General features: G+C 50.8%; 1 protein-coding gene and 1 non-coding gene across 5 annotated transcripts in view; both read left to right on the top strand.

The window, feature by feature from the left end:
• Positions 1 to 20,921, top strand: part of TECPR2 (tectonin beta-propeller repeat containing 2) — a 107,419-nt gene that overhangs the window by 53,215 nt on the left and 33,283 nt on the right. For 2 of the 4 annotated variants that reach the window (XM_025918881.2, XM_086708762.1), the window contains 7 exons: positions 664 to 837; positions 2,983 to 3,163; positions 4,301 to 4,442; positions 7,047 to 7,287; positions 8,008 to 8,097; positions 9,650 to 9,883; positions 17,803 to 17,951. In XM_025918881.2, the coding sequence (XP_025774666.1) occupies positions 664 to 837; positions 2,983 to 3,163; positions 4,301 to 4,442; positions 7,047 to 7,287; positions 8,008 to 8,097; positions 9,650 to 9,883; positions 17,803 to 17,951 (1,211 nt within the window). Of the gene's footprint in view, positions 1 to 663; positions 838 to 2,982; positions 3,164 to 4,300; positions 4,443 to 7,046; positions 7,288 to 8,007; positions 8,098 to 9,649; positions 9,884 to 10,578; positions 10,838 to 17,802; positions 17,952 to 18,125; positions 19,360 to 20,921 lie in introns of those variants that run through there. The other 2 variants (XM_086708763.1, XM_086708765.1) reach the window with 2 other exon arrangements.
• Positions 19,969 to 20,041, top strand: TRNAQ-CUG (transfer RNA glutamine (anticodon CUG)). The gene has a single exon. It is a non-coding gene; the product is annotated as a tRNA-Gln (tRNA).

Below are 20,921 nucleotides of genomic sequence, written 5' to 3'. Positions count from 1 at the left end.
TGTGTGTGTGTGAGAGAGAGAGAGAGAGAGAGAGAGAGAGAGAGAGAGAGGGACAGAGGATCTCAAGCAGGCTCTGCACTGACAGCAGAGATCCCAATGAGGGACTCCAACCCATGAACCACAAGATCACGACCTGAGCCGAAGTCGGACATTGAACCAACTAAGCCACCCAAGGGCCTTCTTCACCTCTGTGTCTCAGAATCCCTTTCTGAGTGAAAAAGGATAGCCCAGCTCAAGTGCTTCTTTTCCGTGCATCTTATCCCCTTAGCTGATCCAGAAATGCCTCCTTTGTGTCCCTGTGGGACTTTTCAACCTCTGGTGGGGCACCAGTTGTGCCTCCTAAGGTAACCGCGTCAGCACTACCACTGCCCAGCTCTGCCTGTCGTCGATATGTTCTCACCTCCAGTCTCCCTAGCAGCCCCGTAAGGAATGGATGAGAAAATGAGGCACGGGGACGCCAGGCGACTCGATGCCCGAAGCCACATGGCTGGTGGGCGGTGGCCAAAGGCTCATCCTTGGCGCTGCGGGCCCTTTCCCCAGTTGGGGTAGAAGCAGAAGGGAGAGAGCGGTTTTAGAAATCTCTCCCCCGACACAACCAGAGTGAAGTTTTTTGTGTGAGTCACAACATTTACTGGATAGTGAATAGCATTTGTATTTCCGCAGGCGCCCTCCTCTGGAAGATTGAACAGAAATCTAACCGAGCTTTTGCTTGTGGAAAAGTGACCATCAAGGGAAAGCGGCACTGGTACGAAGCGCTGCCCCAGGCGGTTTTTGTGGCCCTGAGCGATGACACGGCCTGGATCATCAGGACGAATGGAGACCTATACCTGCAGACAGGTAACTGGAGGCTGTGCTCCAGCACCCGGCGGTTTGGGGGTAATTGCTTCCTGCCATCCTTCACTTTGTTAGGGACATGCTTAGAACAGTCGCAATGACTAAGGAGCTAAAAATCAATGTAAATTAAAGCATTTGTGGAAAGACAGTATTTGCCATTGGAATAAATTAGCAATTTCCCGCTATTGACTCACATTCAGCCCAGGACAAATTTAAGGCAAAGATTAATAGAATTAATTAGTGAGATACAGAAACAGATTTTTCTCCTCTGGCCAAGCATTGCCTGTCACACGTGCTACAATATCGAATCTTAGCGGGAAGGAAAATGACATTACAGTCATTTTTTCCTTTAGGTTATGGCTGGATTTTTTTCAGCCAGGTCAAGGCCTGCTTCTGTATACTTGTTCACATGTGGGTCTGCAAGAAACACTGAGAGAGAATTTGATCAAAGTAGCAGTTCAACTTCGTCCTAATAAACTGCCCTGCGGGAACCTTGAGCTGCTGCAGGAGACACAGGGAGACTTGCTTATTAAACACCAAGTGTAACAAGAGTGAGTGTTGGTGTCATGTCAGCAAAACGGTCTGTGAGTTTCCAAAGGCAGTGTGATTTGCCGGCATCTGCAAAGGATATGGGGCACGGAGCTCTTTTTTGGTCGTCAGGAGGCCATAGTGGATTTACGTAAAGATCGGTCTTCTGACCATTTAATATTGCTGATTTGGAGAGAATGTTTTAATGTGCTGTGAGCCGTCAGCCAGGGATGACTCTCTGAGATTGAAAGCCTTTGCACCTGTGGCTCTCTGTCGCATGTGGGAGGGCCAGCATCCCCGAGAAGCTGCTGCCTGAGCCCTGGTGGTCAGCCTGGCCAGCTTCTGGGCCACCTGCCAGTCCCGGTCTCTCCATCCCAGTTCCTGTGTCTCCCTTCAAATGCAGAGAGCTCTGGAAAGGCAAAGGCGTATCCAGTTTCCAAGGGCATTTGAGTTTCGTTCCTGGTGGGGAACAGAGTGCTTGTGGCCTGGGGTTGGGGAGTGGTGGACCAGACCTACCGCGTTAGTCCCTGCGGCTGGCCTGGGTATCTGTGGTGTAGGAAGACCCGCAGGTGACTCTCCTGGTCAAGGACGAGACGTGCCGCCAGGGACATGGCACACGGGGTGCTTCTGCGATTAGGCGGGGCGCACCCTCAAGCAGCGAGAACTCATCGCAGGCCGACGCCACGGAGGATGGGCTTTTAGTTACCAGCTGCTCTGCCAGCTCCTGAGGGCAGGCTCCAGGCTCGTGAGACAGGCTACAAGGAGGTGGGGGCAAGAGCCCCGGCCGGGGAGTCAGGGACCCTGAGCTCTGGCCCTGCTGTGGCCTTGCCTTCCATCTAGGGTCCCCCCACCCCCACTCCCGCCAACTAGGTGAGAGCAGGGAGAGGGCCGCTGCCTTGTCAGAGCTGCTCCGCGGAGGGTCAGAGGAGGGGCGGAGGCCTCGGACCCCCGCCGTCGCCAGCGGCTGCCACAGCAGCTCGCTCACCCAGATGCTCTGAGGGGCATGGCCGCAAAGCATGGGCGGGCCTCGGGAGCGGTGCTGCTCCGGGCCCGGGCCTCCTGGCTCAGCCTCTGGCCGCTCTCCTGCTCTGGGCCGTCTTGTTCTTTCCAGACTTCGTAAGATACTTTGGGACGCCAGGATTCCGAGCTGTTACTCCTTCAGTTTTCTTTTTTTTTTTTTAATGTTTATTTATTTTTGATAGAGAGAGCGCCAGAGCATGAACAGGGGAGGGGCAGAGAGAGAGGGAGACACAGAATCTGAAGAAACAGGCTCCAGGCTCTAAGCTGTCAGCACAGAGCCTGACTCGGGGCTGTAACCCATGGACTGTGAGATCATAACCTGAGCCGAAGTCAGACGCTCAACCGACTGAGCCACCCAGGCGCCCCCCCCCCCCGCCCCCGCTTCAGTTTTCAAAGCGCATCTGCAAACACTTCAGATAGACGCCATACTTAAGCACAATTTCACCATTTTTTGTTGACTGACCCTTAGAAAGACAAAGTACTTATTACAAAAGAGCAGGCAAAATACCGAAAAAAGGAAAAGAAGCAGGCGACAGAATACAAATGAGGTATGAAATCCTGATTGTGTGTTGGGGGGCTTCCTGTCTGTCTCCCTGGCAGGTCTCAGTGTGGATCGCCCCTGTGCCAGAGCCGTGAAGGTCGACTGTCCATACCCACTGTCCCAGATCACAGCCCGAAACAGCGTGGTGTGGGCGCTGACAGAGCAGAGGGCCCTCCTGTATCGGGAGGGCGTGAGCAGCTTCTGTCCTGAAGGGGAGCAGTGGAAATGTGACATCGTCAGGTATCCGCAGGAAGAGCAGAGACCTCTCCATCGGCTCGCTTGTCGCACCCTCGGTTCTTTGTCTGCTCGACTCCCCTTGAGGCACCCATGTGAGCCCGTCCTGGCCAAGGCTGCTTCTCTGGAGCTCTCCGCGGGGATAGCATTCTCTGGAATTCTCAGGAGCCAGTGTCGGCAGCCTGACCTTGGAGACGCCCTGTGCCTGCCACTGCCTGGCAGACTGGGCGTCGGGTCAGAGCTCGGTTTTTTGAAATGCTGCTGCCCTCTTGTGTAACCCCGAGCATCACGGCATCCCGAGTCTCTCATGACGGTCTCTGTTCGGCACTGCCCAGTGCTGTCGGGTGGTTTCTGTTTACAATCTCGACGGTTTAGGGCCAAATGTTTTTCTTTATTATCATCCTAGTCCGTGGTAATCAGTCTCTGAATTTTAATTCGTTGGGTTACTTGTACCACTCAAAATTTTATTTGTAGACCATCAAATCGTGTTGCTGATTAGAAAAATGAGACTAGGATGCCCTTGGTTTGAACCTAGCAGCCCAGTAAACTTGAGCAGGTAGCTCCTGGGAGCCTCCCTCGGGCTGGGCTGGGCGCTCGAGGGGGTCTGCCCCGAGCCCTCCCCTCCCAGGGCTCCTGCTCCGGGGGAGCCACGTAACCGACTGATGCCAGTTAGCGTAGATGGTCCTAAACCGGGAGTGCAGCCCGGCTGAGCCTCGAAGCTGGTGAGGGCTTCACCAGAGGGGTACGAGGGAGAAGGGCACCGCCCGCAGCGAGACGGTGTGTGCCCAGCTGCTGCCGCCCAGCACAGCCTGGCACATGGGGGGCGCCTCCGCTCGCTAGATTGTGCAGGAGGGAGCAGTGGAGGGTGTGGGGCTCCAGGCCTCGCGTCCCTTAGGTGCCTGCATTTTCTTGTAGGGTATTTTCTCATCCCTCCCGGGCCGGGTCTTCAGTATGTCTTTCAGAACCTGCCACACATTTAAACAACATAACTGCACAGTAATGTGACTCAAAACTGGACCTTCTGTCCTTGGAACTTGTGGGTGGGGTCCAGACCCAGCCAGGAGACACTTGATTGCCACGTTCCTAGTCACGCTGGGCGCTTGGAGTGTGGGTGCTGACTCCCGTGTTCTCTCCCGTTCCCAGTGAAAGGCAGGCTTTGGAACCTGTCTGTATAACTCTCGGGGACCAGCAGACTCTGTGGGCCCTGGACATCCGAGGAAACCTGTGGTTCAGGACCGGCATCGTTTCCAAGAAGCCTCAGGGAGATGACGACCATTGGTGGCAAGTAGGTACTCAGCTCCAGGGCCACTGGCCAGAGTGTCTCCCCGGGTTGGGAGCTCTGCTCCCCGTTTATAGCCCTTGTCTTCTCCGTAAAGAGACTGGGAAGGTTGGACTGAATTAAGAACACTCACTCTTTACTCTTTGATGAGTTAAACTTCGCTATATTTGAGCACATTAGAAATATCAAGGGCTTTTCGTTGTAGGAGATAACTTACAAAGCTCTCTTCGCTTAAATTTACAGGCTTTGTTTATTGTTTCTTTTTTTGTTTCGGTGTTGCTTAGCAATTTATCCTCACGTGCTAAACAAGCCCAGGGAAGACCTAGGTAATGATGATGTTTAGGAAGAGCTAGACGGTGGGTTTGGAAACCCAACCTGCAATTCGAATTCATCTCTCTCCGCTTGCTCTCAAGGCCTCTAAGCAGGCAGTGTTTCAACAAAGAAAGGAGAATGTTCCCACGTGTTCCCAGAAAAGGAAACACTCTGCGTCATAGAAGGGTATAAGCAAGCTAACTTTTCGTGACTCGGTCACAGCCAGAGTGGCCTAGAACGTATTTTCAAAGAAGTTGTCCCTTCTCCTCTTTGGTACCGTTCAGTGTAACTATAGCTGCCCTCCCCCCCCCGCCCCCCCGCCTCCTGCTCCCATCGGCAAGGTTGTTCTGACCCTCAGCAGTTGAAAAATAAGCAATGTCTCTTCAGTGTTTGTCTCCACTGGTTCAGGTTTAAAAATTTTTTTTAATGTTTATTTAATTTTTTGAGAGAGAGCGAGCCAAAACATGAGCAGGGGAGGGGCAGAGAGAGAGGGAGACCCAGAATCTGAAGCAGAGGATCCAGGCTCTGAGCTGTGTCAGCACAGACCTCGACGTGAGACTCGATCCCACGAAGTGCGAGATCATGACCTGAGCCGAAGTCAGACGCTTAACCGACTGAGCCACCCAGTCGGGTTGCAAAATAAAACCAGGTTCAGGTTTTATTGTTGCCTCAGACTTGCTGTGTTGAAGGTAGTTCTTTCATTAGTGGCGCTTAGGTCTTTTGAATGAGAATGTGAAAAATAAGTTGTGTTTGCTATTTAATGAGTAAGTATATGTGTACGTATGTCTCTAATTTGATATGTCAGATACTACCTGAGAGGTCATACAAATGATTTCAAAATATCCTCTCCATGCTTGTAACTGTATTGTATGGTTATACACACACACACACACACACACACACACACACACACTCTGTCTCTCATGTATGTATGTACCCAATTCCATTTTTAAATAACCTAAAGAAAGTTAGATACCATTTACCATAATATTGAGAACCTTATCTTTAGAGAACTTTAATTTGACAGAATCCTCTACGAGGTATTTGGAAGCGTAGTTATTCTAATTACCGTGAGACCGATTTCTCTGTAGCTCTAGAGCCAGCTTTATGTTTGGCTGCTAAACCTTTCTTTTTTTTAATATGCATCTTGCTTATCTGCAAGTGTGGGGTGCTAAGGCAGTCTGTCACCGACTTGCTGCGTGGCCTTGGCGTGTGCACTCCCAAGGAAGAACAGAGCTCGCTGGGCCGGCACACAGCAGTGTGCGTCGTGAACCCCGGAGCTGGGTGCCCAGCGTTCTGTGGGCTGTGATGGAGACCACCCAGCCGGGCCGGCGGAGCGCTTACCGACAGTAGGAAGTGGGGCCACGGGGTCCTGATGTGGTCTGACGTTCACTTAAACTTCAGTTAGGGCGGCGGCTCATCCTTTCCTGGATTTAAAAAACAGATTTGTACACTTAAGTACCGAGTATTGCGGTAATTCCCTTTTTGTTTGGTTTTGTTTATTATAAATTAAGTTCCCTATGATAAATGACGTCCCTTTCACTCGATTGTGTGTGACCTGGGAATGTGGCCTGCACAAGGCTGTCCTAGGAGTAGGGGAGCGACATTCTCTATAATCCAGCTCGACGGGGCAGACGTATACATGACAGTCACAGGGAATCAGATTTTGACCATCTTAGAAAGAACTTTCTCACAACCAGAGCTGCCGAACAGGGAGAGGCTCTCCCCAGAGGCGCCCTGGAGAGTGTCTTTCGGGAATGTCAGAGAAGCAGCTTGCACACGTGAACCAGGGTGTGCCCTTCACGTCCAGGGCAGTCCCAGCTCGTGCTGTTGAACTGGTGTAATAACTGACAGTCCTAGTTTAGACTGTAACCCTACTTACAATACCTCGTTTGACCCGAGTTGTGATTCTGAGGACCGCACACTGTTGTCTGTTTGAAATACCTAACTTTGAAAGCAAAATCACCCATTCTCACTGATTAGAATAAAAGGCTTTGGGGGCCTGAGGGGGTCACAGGTAATCACAACAGTAATACATGCTGTTGTGACGGTCCATATCCTATGAAAATGTAGAAAACAGAAGGGAACGTTTTCTGCCATCCCTCTAAATCCGACCCTCAGAATCAGCTACAGCTGGTGGTCTGGTAGCGTCCTGCCGGCCTTGCTTCGGTGCTGACACAGTGGGCACGTGCACACGTGTGTCAGGTGTTGCCGCACGAGGGCCGAGCCTCACTGTCCGTGCACAGGGGGAGGGCGCTTGTGACCGCTGAGAGCGGGGTGTCTTTCCGTCCCCTCCAGGTGAGCATCACAGACTACGTGGTGTTCGACCAGTGCAGCTTATTCCAGACCATAATCCATGCCACGCACTCGGTGGCCACCGCAGCCCAGGTGCCTGTCGAAAAGGTGGCGGATAAACTGCGCATGGCCTTTTGGTCTCAGCAGCTTCAGTGCCAGCCAAGCCTTCTCGGGGTCAACAACAGTGGCGTCTGGATCTCCTCAGGCAAGAACGAATTCCATGTCGCTAAAGGAAATCTCATCGGTGGGTGAATTACTTGTCTTTTTACGTTGACTTGATTGGCAGCTTCACTTTAAAGCCAGCACTGAAACAAAAGCTTTAAGATCTCAACTTCAGAAGATAATTTGGTGCCAGTGTGTGAAGTGTTTGTAACGGAGACGTTCTTTATGCTTTGTATCAGTTTCCTTTTTTTTTAATCTGTCGTTCCTGCAACTTGGGTACCAGCATTTGGCTGGTGTGTGATCAGTTTCTACTGGGAATCTGTGATGATATAGAAACGGCAGATGGAGCTCATTTTTATGTTCATAATTTCACATTCAAATGAAAAAGCGCACCCAAACTACAGTGCTCAGTAAGACAGAATAGTCCATTTACTAGAGGAAAAGTTCTTTCACTGTGGGGAATGAAGGCTCTGACGAGATCTGTGAGTGTCGTTAAGAATCCACGTGTACCCACGAGGACTTCGTTTCTGTGAGTGAAGCCCAGCTTTGTGCATTTTTTCCAGCTCACCTCCCTCTGCACATCTCACCCACCCACCCACCCAGCTGACCCTGGGCAGGACTGGGCTCTGCTTGTCAGCATAGAAAGGAAAAAGGGACTGGCCTCACAGCACTGGTGTGGACCTCCTAATCTAAGGGCACTCTAGAATTAGCTGTAAGAGGTTTGAAAAACAGTTGTCCCGAACCAGAGCTTTGGTGTGTGTGTGTTTTCTTCTTTCTTTAACACACTTCGTATTCCTTCTAGGCACTTACTGGAATAATGTTGTTCCCCGAGGGACAGCTTCTGCAACAAAATGGGCCTTTGTGCTGGCTTCCACTGCTCCCACAAAAGAAGGTTGGTTGAGAAATGTAGTGCATGGGTTGGCTGTTGCAAGGTGAAAGCCATGGTCTGACCGTGGCCTTGCTGCAATGGCGTGTGGCTGGGTAGGCCTCAGAGATGGTACAGTGGCTTCACGGACAAGCATCCCTTGTCGGCTGAGCCACGGCCCCCGAAGCTGGATAGGCCTGACCAGGAGAGAGGGTCTAGTGTGGGGACATCGAGTGAGTCCACAGGCAAAACACCATTTCAAAGGAGAGAAACAATTGGTGTCCCACCAGAGCCACAGCTGGAGACTCCAGCGACATGTCAGGGTCCAGAGCACTGCAGCCAGTGGGCACCAGGGTTCTCTGGGTGTCTTCCCATTTCCCCCTGGGAAGTGTTCCGTCACCTCCCGGTAACCTCTTTCAGCCTGGTTTTCAGCCTCCGGCTAGTTGTGCCGTGTTAGGGCAGGCCTCCCCTGCAGAGGCAGACCTCCTGCAACTCCACTCAGGGCGCCCCTCCCTCCCAGAGCGTGGGGTTTGGAGCTGGGAGAGGCAGTGCAGCTGCCCAGGGAGCTGAGAGCCCAGGCAGTCAGGTAGCCCCGCTGGGAAGTGGCAGAAGGCTCCATCTAGGATCGCCCCGGGGGCGGGACGGGCAGATGCCGAGAGGCCTGTGGTCCAGACAAGACAGCTGGGTAGTCAAGCCGTTAGTCCCACTAGGATTTGGCTAACTTGTCTGTACAGTAAAATGTTTTCTTGCCTGATCACTCTGACCACGGTTCTGAAATCTGTAAGCTCCGAAAAGCATGGGTTCTCTCCTGAGATTGGCACGAATTCATTTGGCAACAAAACCTGACCTGAACCCGACGTGAGGCTGCTTATTTCTGCCACCAATTAGGCCTGTGGCAGGAACAGTACTGCGTTTCGTGGCTGCCTGGCTCCCTGAGGCTGTTACTTAAATTTGTGGCATGCCCAACACCTTAGGTATTCAAAACCCAAAAATACTTGAATTCTTAAACCTATCTGGCCACAGGTTTTAGACAATGTGTTCTCACAGAGGTTCTGACTTTCCCAGAGGTTGTCTGCATTTTAAACTGAACCTGTTAAGCCTGAAGGACTGTACAAATGGTGAGGAGGAAGAGAGGGTGAATTTTGAGGAGAGGCTGGGGAGGAGAGGAGGCCCTCCGGCTTCCCAAGCCTCCCTGCCCGCCCACCCCCTCCACCAAGACAAGACTAAGGGAGCTTTGGTTCCGTCTTTCTGAGGAATCGCTGACGTCCCTCCCTCCAGAGCACCAGGCACAGCCAAATCAAAGACTCTCCAGCCCTTACAGAACATCCGAGGTCGGAGCCACTGAGCCCACTTTGTAGCCTTCATCAGATCTCATAAGCCCTGCTTTCTTTCCTCCCTTTAGAACATCTCAGGCTTGTCTCTTAACTGGCTGGCCATGGGGTGCGCCTGTGACCTCTGATGTAAAGCACACAGAGCGAGCCTGCTGCGCAGCCGCGCTGGGAGCTGTCGGGTGTCGCCTGCCCAGAGGCCGGGGTGCCTTGTGCGTTTCTCCAGTGACGAACATGAACCTTTTCCGCAGGAAGTTCCTTGTGGCTGTGCCAGAGCAGCAAGGACCTGTGCAGCGTCAGCGCCCAGAACGCTCAGTCCCGCCCCTCCACGGTGCAGCTGCCTCCCGACGCCGAGATGAGGGCTTACGCCGCCTGCCAGGACGCCCTGTGGGCCCTGGACAGCCTCGGCCAGGTGTTCATCCGGACGCTGTCCAAGAGCTGCCCCACAGGCATGCACTGGACGAGGCTGGACCTTTCCCAGCTAGGTAGGCCCCCGTGGTCAACTTGTGGGAATTCTTTGGCTTTTAATGTTTACTTACTGGAGACAGAAAGCCGGGGAAGGGCAGACAGGTGGGGAAAGGAGAGAGAGAGTCCCAAGCAGGCTCCACGCTGTCAGCGCAGATCCTGACGCAGGGCTCAATGCCGCAAACCCTGAGATCACGACCTGAGCCAAAATCGAGTTAGACGCTTAACCGACTGAGCCACACAGGCACCTCTCAGTTTGTGTGAATTCTTATAGGACATTGTGTAAGTTGCTGGATTTTAGGACATTGATTAGCCCCTCATGCAGATTAAATGGGCCTCGTCATTTCACAAGGAGCCTCCTCACCCCTTCCAGCTTTGCGGTGCTTGCAGAGCCCAGAAGGAGCGCCTGCTCAGAGCGGGTTTTGCCACCAGAACTTGGCGCTCCCACTCAGCATGGCACGTGGCTTTGTGTCCTTCAGGTCTTGCGTCAGCACCCGTGTGCCTGTCTCTTCTGCAGCTAGAATAGAGTCCCACAAGCGGGTGTCCTTTCTTTCTCGGGCAGACTGAGGGGATGACGTGCGTTTCCTGACTGTGGCTCTTCTCTTGAGCCTCCCTTCGAGGGCTGCGGGGCGCATGATGCCGTTTATAAATAAGTCATTTGTATTCCAAGAAGCAAGATGATAGAGTGAGCCCACAACATTAGGTTATTCTCCAGGCATCTTCTTGATCGGCCAGCAGCTTACGTGTGGCTCGTCTGACAGTAGAGACTTGTCTAAAGGTGGAGGCTGCTCCCCCAGAAGGTCCACATGAGCCTTAGGGACACTCGCCCGCCATACGCTTTCCCATCTTGGTCAACAGACAACCAGCGTTTTTTGTTTGGTAGGTGGTAAACTTGAATTGTACCGGCATTTAATATTTGAGAATTCAACCACATGTACTCATTACAAAAAAAAGGAGAGGAGTGCCTGGCCGACTCAGTTGGTAGAGCATCGACTCTGTCTCCTAGTCGTAAGTTCAAGCCCCATGTTGGGCTTAGAGTTTGCTTAAAGTATATTTATGTTATATATATTATATATATATATATATATATATATATATATATATATATAATATCTTACATTAAAAAATATACATTGAGATATGTTTGTATATTATATATATAATATGTATTTGATATGTATTTGATGTTAAAATCTATATATTATATATAATAAAATATATAATATTAGTTTGTGTATATATATATATGTATAATACATATGCAAAGAGAAGGAGAAAGAAGAAAAAAGCAAGGGAGGCCCCATTGCCTGCCTGCCTCCCCAGCAGCCCCCCGCTGTGTCTCCGGCCGCCGGGGGCCTCTCACCCTCCTATGAAACAGGCTGGGCCTCCACTGGTCTCAGCCCGAGTGGCCCCTGCAAGGTGCCATATAGAGGGGTCATTATTCTTCTGTCCAACAAGACCCCCAAATACCATCCACGTCAACTAAAGAGGCAGGTTGGCTCTCAATTGAGGAAGCAAACTCTGTTCTAAAGCTAAGAATTTTCCAGGGTCATGCTCCCTTCAGCAGCATGTATACTAAAAATAGGAATGTTCCAGGGTCATTTTGATGACTTATGCTTTTGGCCTCATACCCTGTCGTTTGAACCTAATCCCAGCACCGGGACCGTCACCTTCCAGCTTTTGGGAGTTTGCCAGCCACCATTACCGACGGTGACTGACCAGACCAGGCTGTGGCTGCTTATGGCCCTGAGTGCTGGTGACGGGTGGCCCTCCTGCCTGCCCTCAGAAACCTTGTTGCTGTTCAGAGATCCTACTGGCCTGAGCCTTTCTCTAGCAGCCCCGGCCAGACCAGTCTGGGAGATGCTACCAGCTCCTTCTGGAGGAGGCCAGGGCACGATTTGTGTCCTGCCACCACTGGATCCCGAAGACTGTGGGAGGCCTTGCTCTTCTGCACAGGCCAGGTGAGGGCAGAGCTGTCTCCCCAGAGCATCCCCCCACCCCCACCCCGAGTCCCTCAGAGGATGCCGTCACGCTGGAGTGAATGCGGGGCGGATGGCATTGTGCCAGGCTGTGCTGGCGGGACTGGCTCTGCCCGAGGCCGCCAGGCACCCACAGCTCCCGCCTCCCTTCCGGGGCAGTGCAGTCCTCCTGGCACCAGCTGCACGATCGCAGGTCTCTGAGGTGCCCGTGTGAGCTTCGCTGGGGCGGCGGCCATTCTTTCCAGAGAGGAGAAGCTCAGCTTTGTAGGGATTGAGGCTCAGTTTAAGAGAACTCGCCCTGAGCAGGCTCTGGGACCCTGGGCAAACTGATGGGTTCCCTTTGGACCTTAATTCCTCCCCTCCCTAATGGGAACAGCCGTCTCCACCGCAGACAGGTGATGCGGGGAAGCATCCTGCGTAAACGTGAGCTTCTCGGGCAGGTGTCCTGCACAGGGTCCTTGTCGAGCCAACGTTAGCTGCGTCACGCCATAGGCTGGTGGGGGGGAGTCCAGCCATGTGCCTGGTGCCTGGTGCCTTTCTTGGTCTGAGCTCTAGATTTTGTCTCTTCATCTGGGTTGCCAGCAGACACTGAAATGATGGACAGAGAATCCTTTTATCACTTTTTGAACGTAGGAGAATGCAGTCCTGAGTTGGTAGACGGCGTGTTGGGGCAGGGGAGGTGGGCATGATGATGTGGGAGTGGTGCCGGCCTCCTGCTGTGCCAAGGTGAGGGGGTGGGGGGTAGGGGGCGGTGAAAGGCTGGCACAGACCACCAGGTGCTGTGTTGCTGGGCTCTCTCCAGGTGTGGTCTGCGTAGCCTGTGGGACAAACAGGTGAGTCAAGCGGTTTATCATTTAAACAGGGGGATGCAGATTTCGAGTTCAGGTGTGTGCTCCCTGCCCTGAGCCTGACGTGCGAGTGTCCTTGGAAGGCTGTCATTGGGCAGCACTCATGGAATAGTAGGAAATAGAAAGTGTGGTGATCTGGGTACCAGTCCTGCCTTGAATTGCTCGCCTGGATTGTTCCTTTACAAGTTGGCCGTGGTGGGTGCTCATAGCAATGAAAGGAAGCACAGCCTCTGCAGGAGTATGACTGCGTGTGAGGACTCTGTCTGAGGATGAAACTCCTCTCTCCCAAATTACCCTTTTTCCTGATTTCACTCCTCTGCTCCCATTAAATTCTTCTGGAAAAGGCAGACTCCTCTGTGGCTGTCTGCGGCCAGCACATCAGCAGTGTCTCTTCTGTCTACCTCAGAGGGTCTCCTAGGCCCTGATCCTTGCTTCTCTCCCAGCACTGTCAGGGTCAGAGGCCCCTCCTCAACGCCTGTTCTCCTGCAGGAACCGCCTCATGACGCCAGGCGTGCCCACCCCACCCCCTCTCGCTTGCCAGATCCGTCTTCCCCAGACAGCTCCAGGGGTGGACCCTCAACATCAAACAGCTCCACACTGCCCCGGTGTCAGTCACTGGGGGCCATCGCAGACTGGCCCAGCCTTCCTCGCACGGGCCTCGTGCAGTGGTCCCTCCAGCCACCAGTCGTTGTCCCTTGGTGCACGGGCCATGCTTGTCTTGCCACGGCCTAGAATGTCCTCCTTGCTCTTTCCTTCCTCTGCCGCTTCTTCGGGCCCGAGACTGTCCCCCGCCCTGCCCCAAGCTTTCTTCAGTCAGTGCTCCCCTCAGGATGCTTTCCCACCGCGCGCCCTGAACGCTCTGCGCCTGCTCTGTATGGCGGCCATTGTAGCCTGACCCTGTGGCGTTTGCACACAGAGGAGGACCGTGTGCTTGGCCACATCCATGCACAGCAGGAAATTAGGGCGTCAGGGAAAGTGGTTATTACTGGTAAGCCCCATTTCTAAGTAATTCTGGGATATGAGTTTGGATCCTGTCTTTGGCCTTGATACTGATCATCGCAAAACTGCCTAACAGCCAGGTACAAAGATGTCCTTCCTCACCGTTAATGAGTTCATCCACCTCCAAGCTGCCACCAGCTTGGTCAGGCTGCGATTTATCTGTGTCCCTCTCTTCAGTTTTGGCCTCTTCTTTATAAGTATTCTGACATTACGAACATGGAAAGTGAAAGCCCGTCTTCCCAGTGCTGACAGTGTGATCCAGCCCTCCTCACACCGGCAGCACCAGCTTTTTGTAAAGTCTGGAACGTAACCAGCCGTGACACTGGAAGCAGAAATTTCAGTTTCAACGTTTATTTATTTTTGGGACAGAGAGAGACAGAGCATGAACGGGGGAGGGGCAGAGAGAGGGGGAGACACAGAATCGGAAACAGGCTCCAGGCTCTGAGCCATCAGCCCAGAGCCTGACGCGGGGCTCGAACTCACAGACCGCGAGATCGTGACCTGGCTGAAGTCGGACGCTTAACCGACTGCGCCACCCAGGCGCCCCGAAATTTCAGTTTCAAGGATGACTTTAGCAAAGTATCAAGTCATGAATGTGATTTCTACCTTTAATTTCTTTCTAAAGACATAACATCACTCTTCTGCCCCTATTCAAATTACCAGGTCAGTTGCTACTTTGAGATTGAATTAAGAGAATTCTTAGATGTCTGGCTACTGAACCCAGTTTTAGAGACTGAAAATGGAATTTTGCAATTTATTACAATCCTAGTTTGGGGAAGAAAATTTGCATCATTTAGCAGGTATTTAAGATGTTCACAACATTTCATTTCTCAGTGCACATAAATATGCATTATGTCGGGCACTGGAATGTCAGCAAACTAATGCAACTTGTAATTTGATTCATCTGGGCACAGCATTTAATGAGGAAATATTTAGTGTCAGTTTTTGCCTTTAGGTTACAAATAGGATTATGGTAGGCAGTAGTTTATGCAGAAAAGCGTTTTATAAATAGTAAAGCACCAAATAAATGCCACTTTTTGTTCTAAAATATATGTTTAAAAGTAATCCTAAAGGGAAAACGTCTCCTCTGTTGAAGAAAGTAATTAAAACTTATTTTAAATGCAAGAAAAAACAAAGCGGGGAAAGGCAAGAAAATGATAGCATGTCCGTGTTCATCAGGCTGCTAGCGTAATAACAGTCCCGAGGTATCAGCAACTTAACACCGTGAATGTTGCTTTCCTGCCACCACAAAGTTGGCTCTCAGTCTCTAGGACTGTGTCCTCTGCTGCAGTGAGGGCTGTGGCCTCACCGTCATGGGCACTACAGCAGGGGACGGCTTCTGCCCACAGCCTGCTGCCCATGCTAACGATGAGGTCCTGCCCAACTGGAAGGGCCTGCGGGGGAACCATGGAGTGTTTGGGAGGGCCGTAGTCCCCACCACCTGTCCTGACCTTCTCTGCAGAGCAGTCTCCTAAACCTTCTGTATTCAGGCAGCCTGGGGGACCCTCTGTGAGGTAGAAAACTGCAGAAAAGCCTTCTGTTAAACGTTTTCTTCTTTGACCTGTGTCTTCAGGATAAGCCATTGTATTTACCGACATGTATATTCTAGCAGCTTTTACTTTTTTCTGAAAGAATATTCCTAACGTGTGAACTGCGTGTTCTGTTGGCGGTGTTGATAGTCACTGCTAACTGAGCTGCTGGCCCGGTGCGGCTTTGTCACCGTGTCACCGTTGTCACCATCAGCTACTGCCTTGACTTCCTATTAGGGTAGGTTGAAGACTCTGGCATAAAATTAATTTTCATTTAGCATTTTAAAATTAGCCTTCGTTTCTCAGCTATTTCTGTAATTTACTGCTTAAGGTACTTTATTTTGATCGGTGCGAATCTTTCACCATGTAATGTTGGAGCCCTAGGGAGTCTATCTGAACTCCCCGGTAAGACATTCCATACAAGATTAAGGAAGGAAGAAGTAAAGTTTATTTCAGTATAAGAAAAACCATCTGTAGGATATGCACAAAGGAATACTGAGACTTTTTCGTGTAGTGGTCAGTTCATACTTTAAGCTGGTGTCATAGCTGAAGCCACCCGACAAGATGTCCACACGCAGGATCGGTGCCGTATGTTTTAGTGCAGAAACATAGTCTGCCGTCTGATACCAGGGACCGCTATGAGCTGACCGACAGCAGCCCTGCCACTGAACGTAGCTGCACCACCTTTTCCCCCTGCTTTAAAGTCAAGGTGGCCCATCAGATTTAAAAACTCAGCAAAAAACACTGTCAAGAAAATGAGAAGGCAAGCCACAGACTGGGAGAAAAGACTCCTAATGCGTATATCTGACAAAAGACTCGTATCCAGAATATACAAGGAAATCCTCTAACTCAGTCATCAAAAGACAAACCATTAAATTTGAAAAATGAGCAAAAGACTCAAACGGGTACTTCTCAAAAGAAGATATACCCCATAAGCACATTAAAAGAGTCTCAGCATCATTAGTTATCAGGGAAATGCAAATTAAAACCATGACAAATTACCTCTTCACACCCAGAATGGCCAACATGGAAAGGGTGCCAACACCAAGTGCTGGCGAGGGTGTGGGCAGCCGGCCTGCACTTCTGGTGGGCGTGCAGAATGGCAAATGGGGGGGCGCCTGGGTGGTTCAGTCGGTTAAGCATCCACCTTCGGCTCAGGTCATGATCTCTCAGTCTGTGAGTTCGATCCCCGCGTCGGGCTCTGTGCTGGCAGCTCAGAGCCTGGAGCCTGCTCCGGATTCTGTGTCTCCCTCTCTCTCTGCCCGTCCCCCACTTGTACTCTGTCTGTGTCTCTCAAAAGTAAACATTAAAAAATAAAAAAAAAGAATGGCAAATGAAAGTCTACCCCACAACCTTGCACTTCCACTTCTAGGTACCGTTCAAGAAAAACAACGCGTCCACAAAAAGTCTTCCATAGCGACTTTACTCCTGATAGCAAGAAGTGAGCGTGGCCCGAGTGTGCTCACTGGGTGGCCGGGTGGCCGGGTGGCTGGGCAAACCTTGTTGTCGACAGGCAGCCGAGCAACATTCAGCAACCTGAGAAGCGACACTGCGTGTGAATCCTGCGCACAGTTCACTGAGTCAAAGAGGCCAGACCCCAGAGACCGCATACCTGTGGTTGTTTTTATGGACCTCTAGACCAGACTAGTAACCCGTGGGTGCCTCAGGGGAGGGGACTGACTCGAAGGGGCCCAAGGGAACTTTCTGGGGGATGAAAATGTGCTCTAACTCGACAAGACACGGTTACCTGGGGATGTTCATCCGTCAAAACCGACGGATCAGAACACGTCAGATGTGTGGGTTCACCAGAGTCCCCGCGGTCGGGTAGCTGGTGTGGAGGAGCTGAGCTGGCCTGGGTTCAGACCTTTACCTCCCGGCTTAGCCACAGTCTCACCCTGGGACCTTGGGCAAATGTCTCTGTGTCTGAGTCCTGACGGCCTCCTGAGACTGAGCCGATAATCACTGCGTGCCACTGCTCCATTGCAGGCTTTGGATTGAAGCATCCCACACTTAGCCGCACCTTGTCCCAAGGCTGTAACCAGGCTGTGCTTTTGGCCACATAGACCATCAATCAAGTGTAATTTCTCTTGAGAGCCTCCTCCCATTTCCCTTCCTCTTAAAATTGGTTTAATCAATAAGGAGAAATGTAGAAAGAAAAATGAAGATTCTAGGGGGCTTAGTTCATTATTAATTCTCATTCGGGTCCAGATTTCCTGATAAAGAGGGGCGTCCTCTCCCCAAATGCAGAATTTGCTGGTGCTGTGCACGGATGTGATGAAGCTAGCGACGGGGCCCACGCAGGGACTAACCCTGCGCTTATCGGCCCCGGTGCCCGGTGCCGGCAGCATGCTGACTGCCCCGCCCGGTGCCAGAGAGCCTGCCGAGTGGCGCCTGGCCGGTGGCAGGGCGGCCAGAGGCCTCGGAAATGCCCCTGAGCTGTGGTGTTCTCAGACCACAGGGTCAGCCGCAAGAGCAGCCTCACCTCTTTCTTTGAAGGATAAATCAAAGTCCATAGATTTAAGTGAAGGATTCGTCATTTTACAAAAGCAATTAGCGTGTGGCCTTTTCCTTCATTTGCCTGCAGGACCTATAAAACTGACAAGCCTGGCGTGTGGAAATCAGCACATCTGGGCCTGTGATTCCAGGGGCGGAGTTTACTTCCGAGTAGGAACCCAGCCTCTCAATCCCAGTCTGATGCTTCCGGCCTGGATAATGATTGAGCCGCCTGTCCAGGTAAGCCAACCCTAACTGACACCAGGCTGCCCCTCGTAAAGGCGGGAGCTGCCGGATCGCTGTGCCGGGGAGGGGACCACCCCCGCCTGCATGTGCACCCCAGCAAGCGGGGGCAGAGGCACATGTCCAGGGAGCAAGGCGCGCCCCCAGCCCGCGCTCACCTGTCTCTCCCAGGCGCGGAATTTAGAGCCGAATGCATCGTTAGAGATGATCTGAGCCAACACTTAAGGTTTTTTTCTTCTCAAAATAAAAATATTTTGCCTTTTTACAAAACGAACGTTGTGTTTTAAAAAAATAAAATCAGGGGCATCTGGCTGGCTCAGTCCAGTGAGTATGCGACCCTTGATCTCGAGATCGTGAGTTCAAGCCCCAAGTTGGATGTAGAGATTACTAATAAATAAATAAGAATAAAATCAAGCAGTACCCAGAAGTACGGCAAAGAAAATAAAAGCCACTCAGATCTTGTCAGCACCTTGTGAGTACCTCTCCTGGCTTGTTGAGTTCTGTGTCCCGTCCCCACCCCCACGGCATTTCAGCTTACCGTATGTTCCCAGTGTTTTTCTTTTCTACTTGACTCTTCCACCATTGATCACAGAAGCAGGGGTCTGATTTTAGTGCACTATTTAATTACCTTTAAAGATCTAACGGGCCTGGTTGCTATACTAGGTTTATTTCTGTTAAAATGTATAATTAGGGGTCTGTGATTTCGTGACTTATCTGCTCCAACTCCTGCTAGGCCCTATTTTGTGAATTTGTTGGAAAAAACATGATGTTGCCATTTGCAGAGGCAGCAACGGGACAGTGGTTAGTCCTTAAACAGAAGAATGCTTAAATGGGGACAGGCAGGAAATCAGGTGTTTGGGTAAAGGCCCGCGTTCATGACTATCTATGTTTTGTGCATCATCAACCCCCAGGGACAGAGTGACAGAAGTCGAGGGGCAAGTTGCAGGGCCATCTCTGAGGACCTCCAGTCCTCCCAGGAGACATGGGGTGTGTGCTGGGAGGCCCTATGGTTGGACCAGAGGTCGTGTTGGAGTTCGAGGTCCTGGCCACAGAGGCCCCGCGTCCCCACTGGTAGATGTTCCTCCCTCATGGAGTTAAGGGGAGGGTGGGTAGAATAATGTCCGATGGCACCTTGTGAATCAGAAAGCGCTGTGCAGACGTGAGGTGACATATGATGAACGAGGATGCGGGCTCACTTCTCTGCACGCAGTGGCGCAGCGGGAGCAGGTCACCCGGCAGAGGGGAGTTTGTCATCACTGGCCTTGCTGAGCGCTGCCTGTGCACAGTGATGAGCAGAGACAAGCCAGCGTGCGGCCCGCTTCGTTGGCGTTCTGAAATTCTCTTTACGCAAGGCACCCTCTTGTTGCCTGAGCCCTTTGGTACGTCGCTGTTAGCACATTCCTTTTTTTTTTTCTAAGAGCTTTATATTATTTCTTTTAAGAGTTACAGTTCACCCTTTCATAGTGTAAAATTCAGGGGGTTTTAGTATATTCAGGAAGTTGAGCAACACTTACTACTACCCTGTTCCAGAACTTTCTCATCACCCCAAAAAGAAAGCACATACCCATGAGTAGTAATGGTAGGGTGGGTAGGTAGCCCATATCCTCTTCTGGAACCCCCACCCCCTCAGCCACTAATCTCCCTTCTATTTTTATGCCTTTGCCTATTCTGGATCTGTCTGTTCATATAATGGAATCGTACAATAAGTGGCCTTCTCTGCCATCTTTCACTTAGCGTCGTGTTTTCAAGTACTGTAGCACATTGTAGCATGTATCAGTGCTTCGTTCCCTTTTGTGACTAATATTTCATCATGTGGATAGATGTGTTGTTTATCTGTTCATCAGTTGGTGGACGCTCAGGGTGTTCCCACGTGTGGGCTGCCGTGAATAATACTTCATGTATGAGTGTTTGTGTGGACTTAACATTTTCCATTCAATAGAACGTGTAGATACCTTTAAAGGGAATTGCAGGGTCAGTTGGTGAATGTACATTTAAATGTTTAAGGAACTGGGGCACCTGGCTGGCTCAGTCGGTAGAGCATGTGTCTCTGGATCTCGGGATTGTGGGTTCGAGCCCCACATTGGGCGTAGAGATTACTTAAAAATAAAATTGATGGGGTGCCTGGGTGGCGCAGTCGGTTGAGCGTCCGACTTCAGCCAGGTCACGATCTCGCGGTCCGTGAGTTCGAGCCCCGCGTCAGGCTCTGGGCTGATGGCTCAGAGCCTGGAGCCTGTTTCCGATTCTGTGTCTCCCTCTCTCTCTGCCCCTCCCCCGTTCATGCTCTGTCTCTCTCTGTCCCAAAAATAAATAAAAATTAAAAAAAACGTTGAAAAAAAAATAAAATTGAATAAACGGACGAGCTGATTTCCATAGTGACTGTGTCATTTTGCCTTCCACCAGTAATGTATTAGAGTTCTCGTTTCTCCACATCCTTTCCAAAAAGTTGTTCTTGCCCGATGTTTTTATTCTAGCCATCCTAGTAGGCGTAAAAATGGCATCTCGTGGTTTTGACTTGCATTTCCCTAAATGACTAATGATGTTGAAGATCTTTTCATGCACTTACTGGTCCTTTGTATATCTTCTTTGGAGAACTGTGTATTCAGATTCTTTGCTCATTTGTCAACTGAGCTATTTATCTTTAAATTCTTGAGTTATAAGAGTTCTGTAGGTATTCTGGGTTCTAGACCCTTATCAGATACATGATTTACATATGCTTTCGGTGAGTTATGTGCTGACTGTTGCCTGATCCAAGGTCTTGAAGATTTGCATCTGTATTTTCTTTTAGACATCTTACAGTTCTAGCCCTTACATTTAGATGTTTGATTTATTTTCAGTTAATTTTCATATAGGGTACAAGGTGGGTGTCCAAATTCATTCCTATACACATGAATATCCAATTATACCAGCACCATTTGTTCTTTTTGATTCAATTATCATGAAGGGCTGTCAAAATCAATTCATCATAAA

This window comes from Puma concolor, chromosome B3, assembly GCF_028749965.1.
Source record: "Puma concolor isolate L17-30 chromosome B3, mPumCon1.1.hap2, whole genome shotgun sequence".
Taxonomy (NCBI): Eukaryota; Metazoa; Chordata; class Mammalia; order Carnivora; family Felidae; genus Puma; species Puma concolor.
The sequence above is the reverse complement of the archived record's forward strand: the minus strand, read 5'-3'. Positions and strand labels throughout refer to the sequence as shown.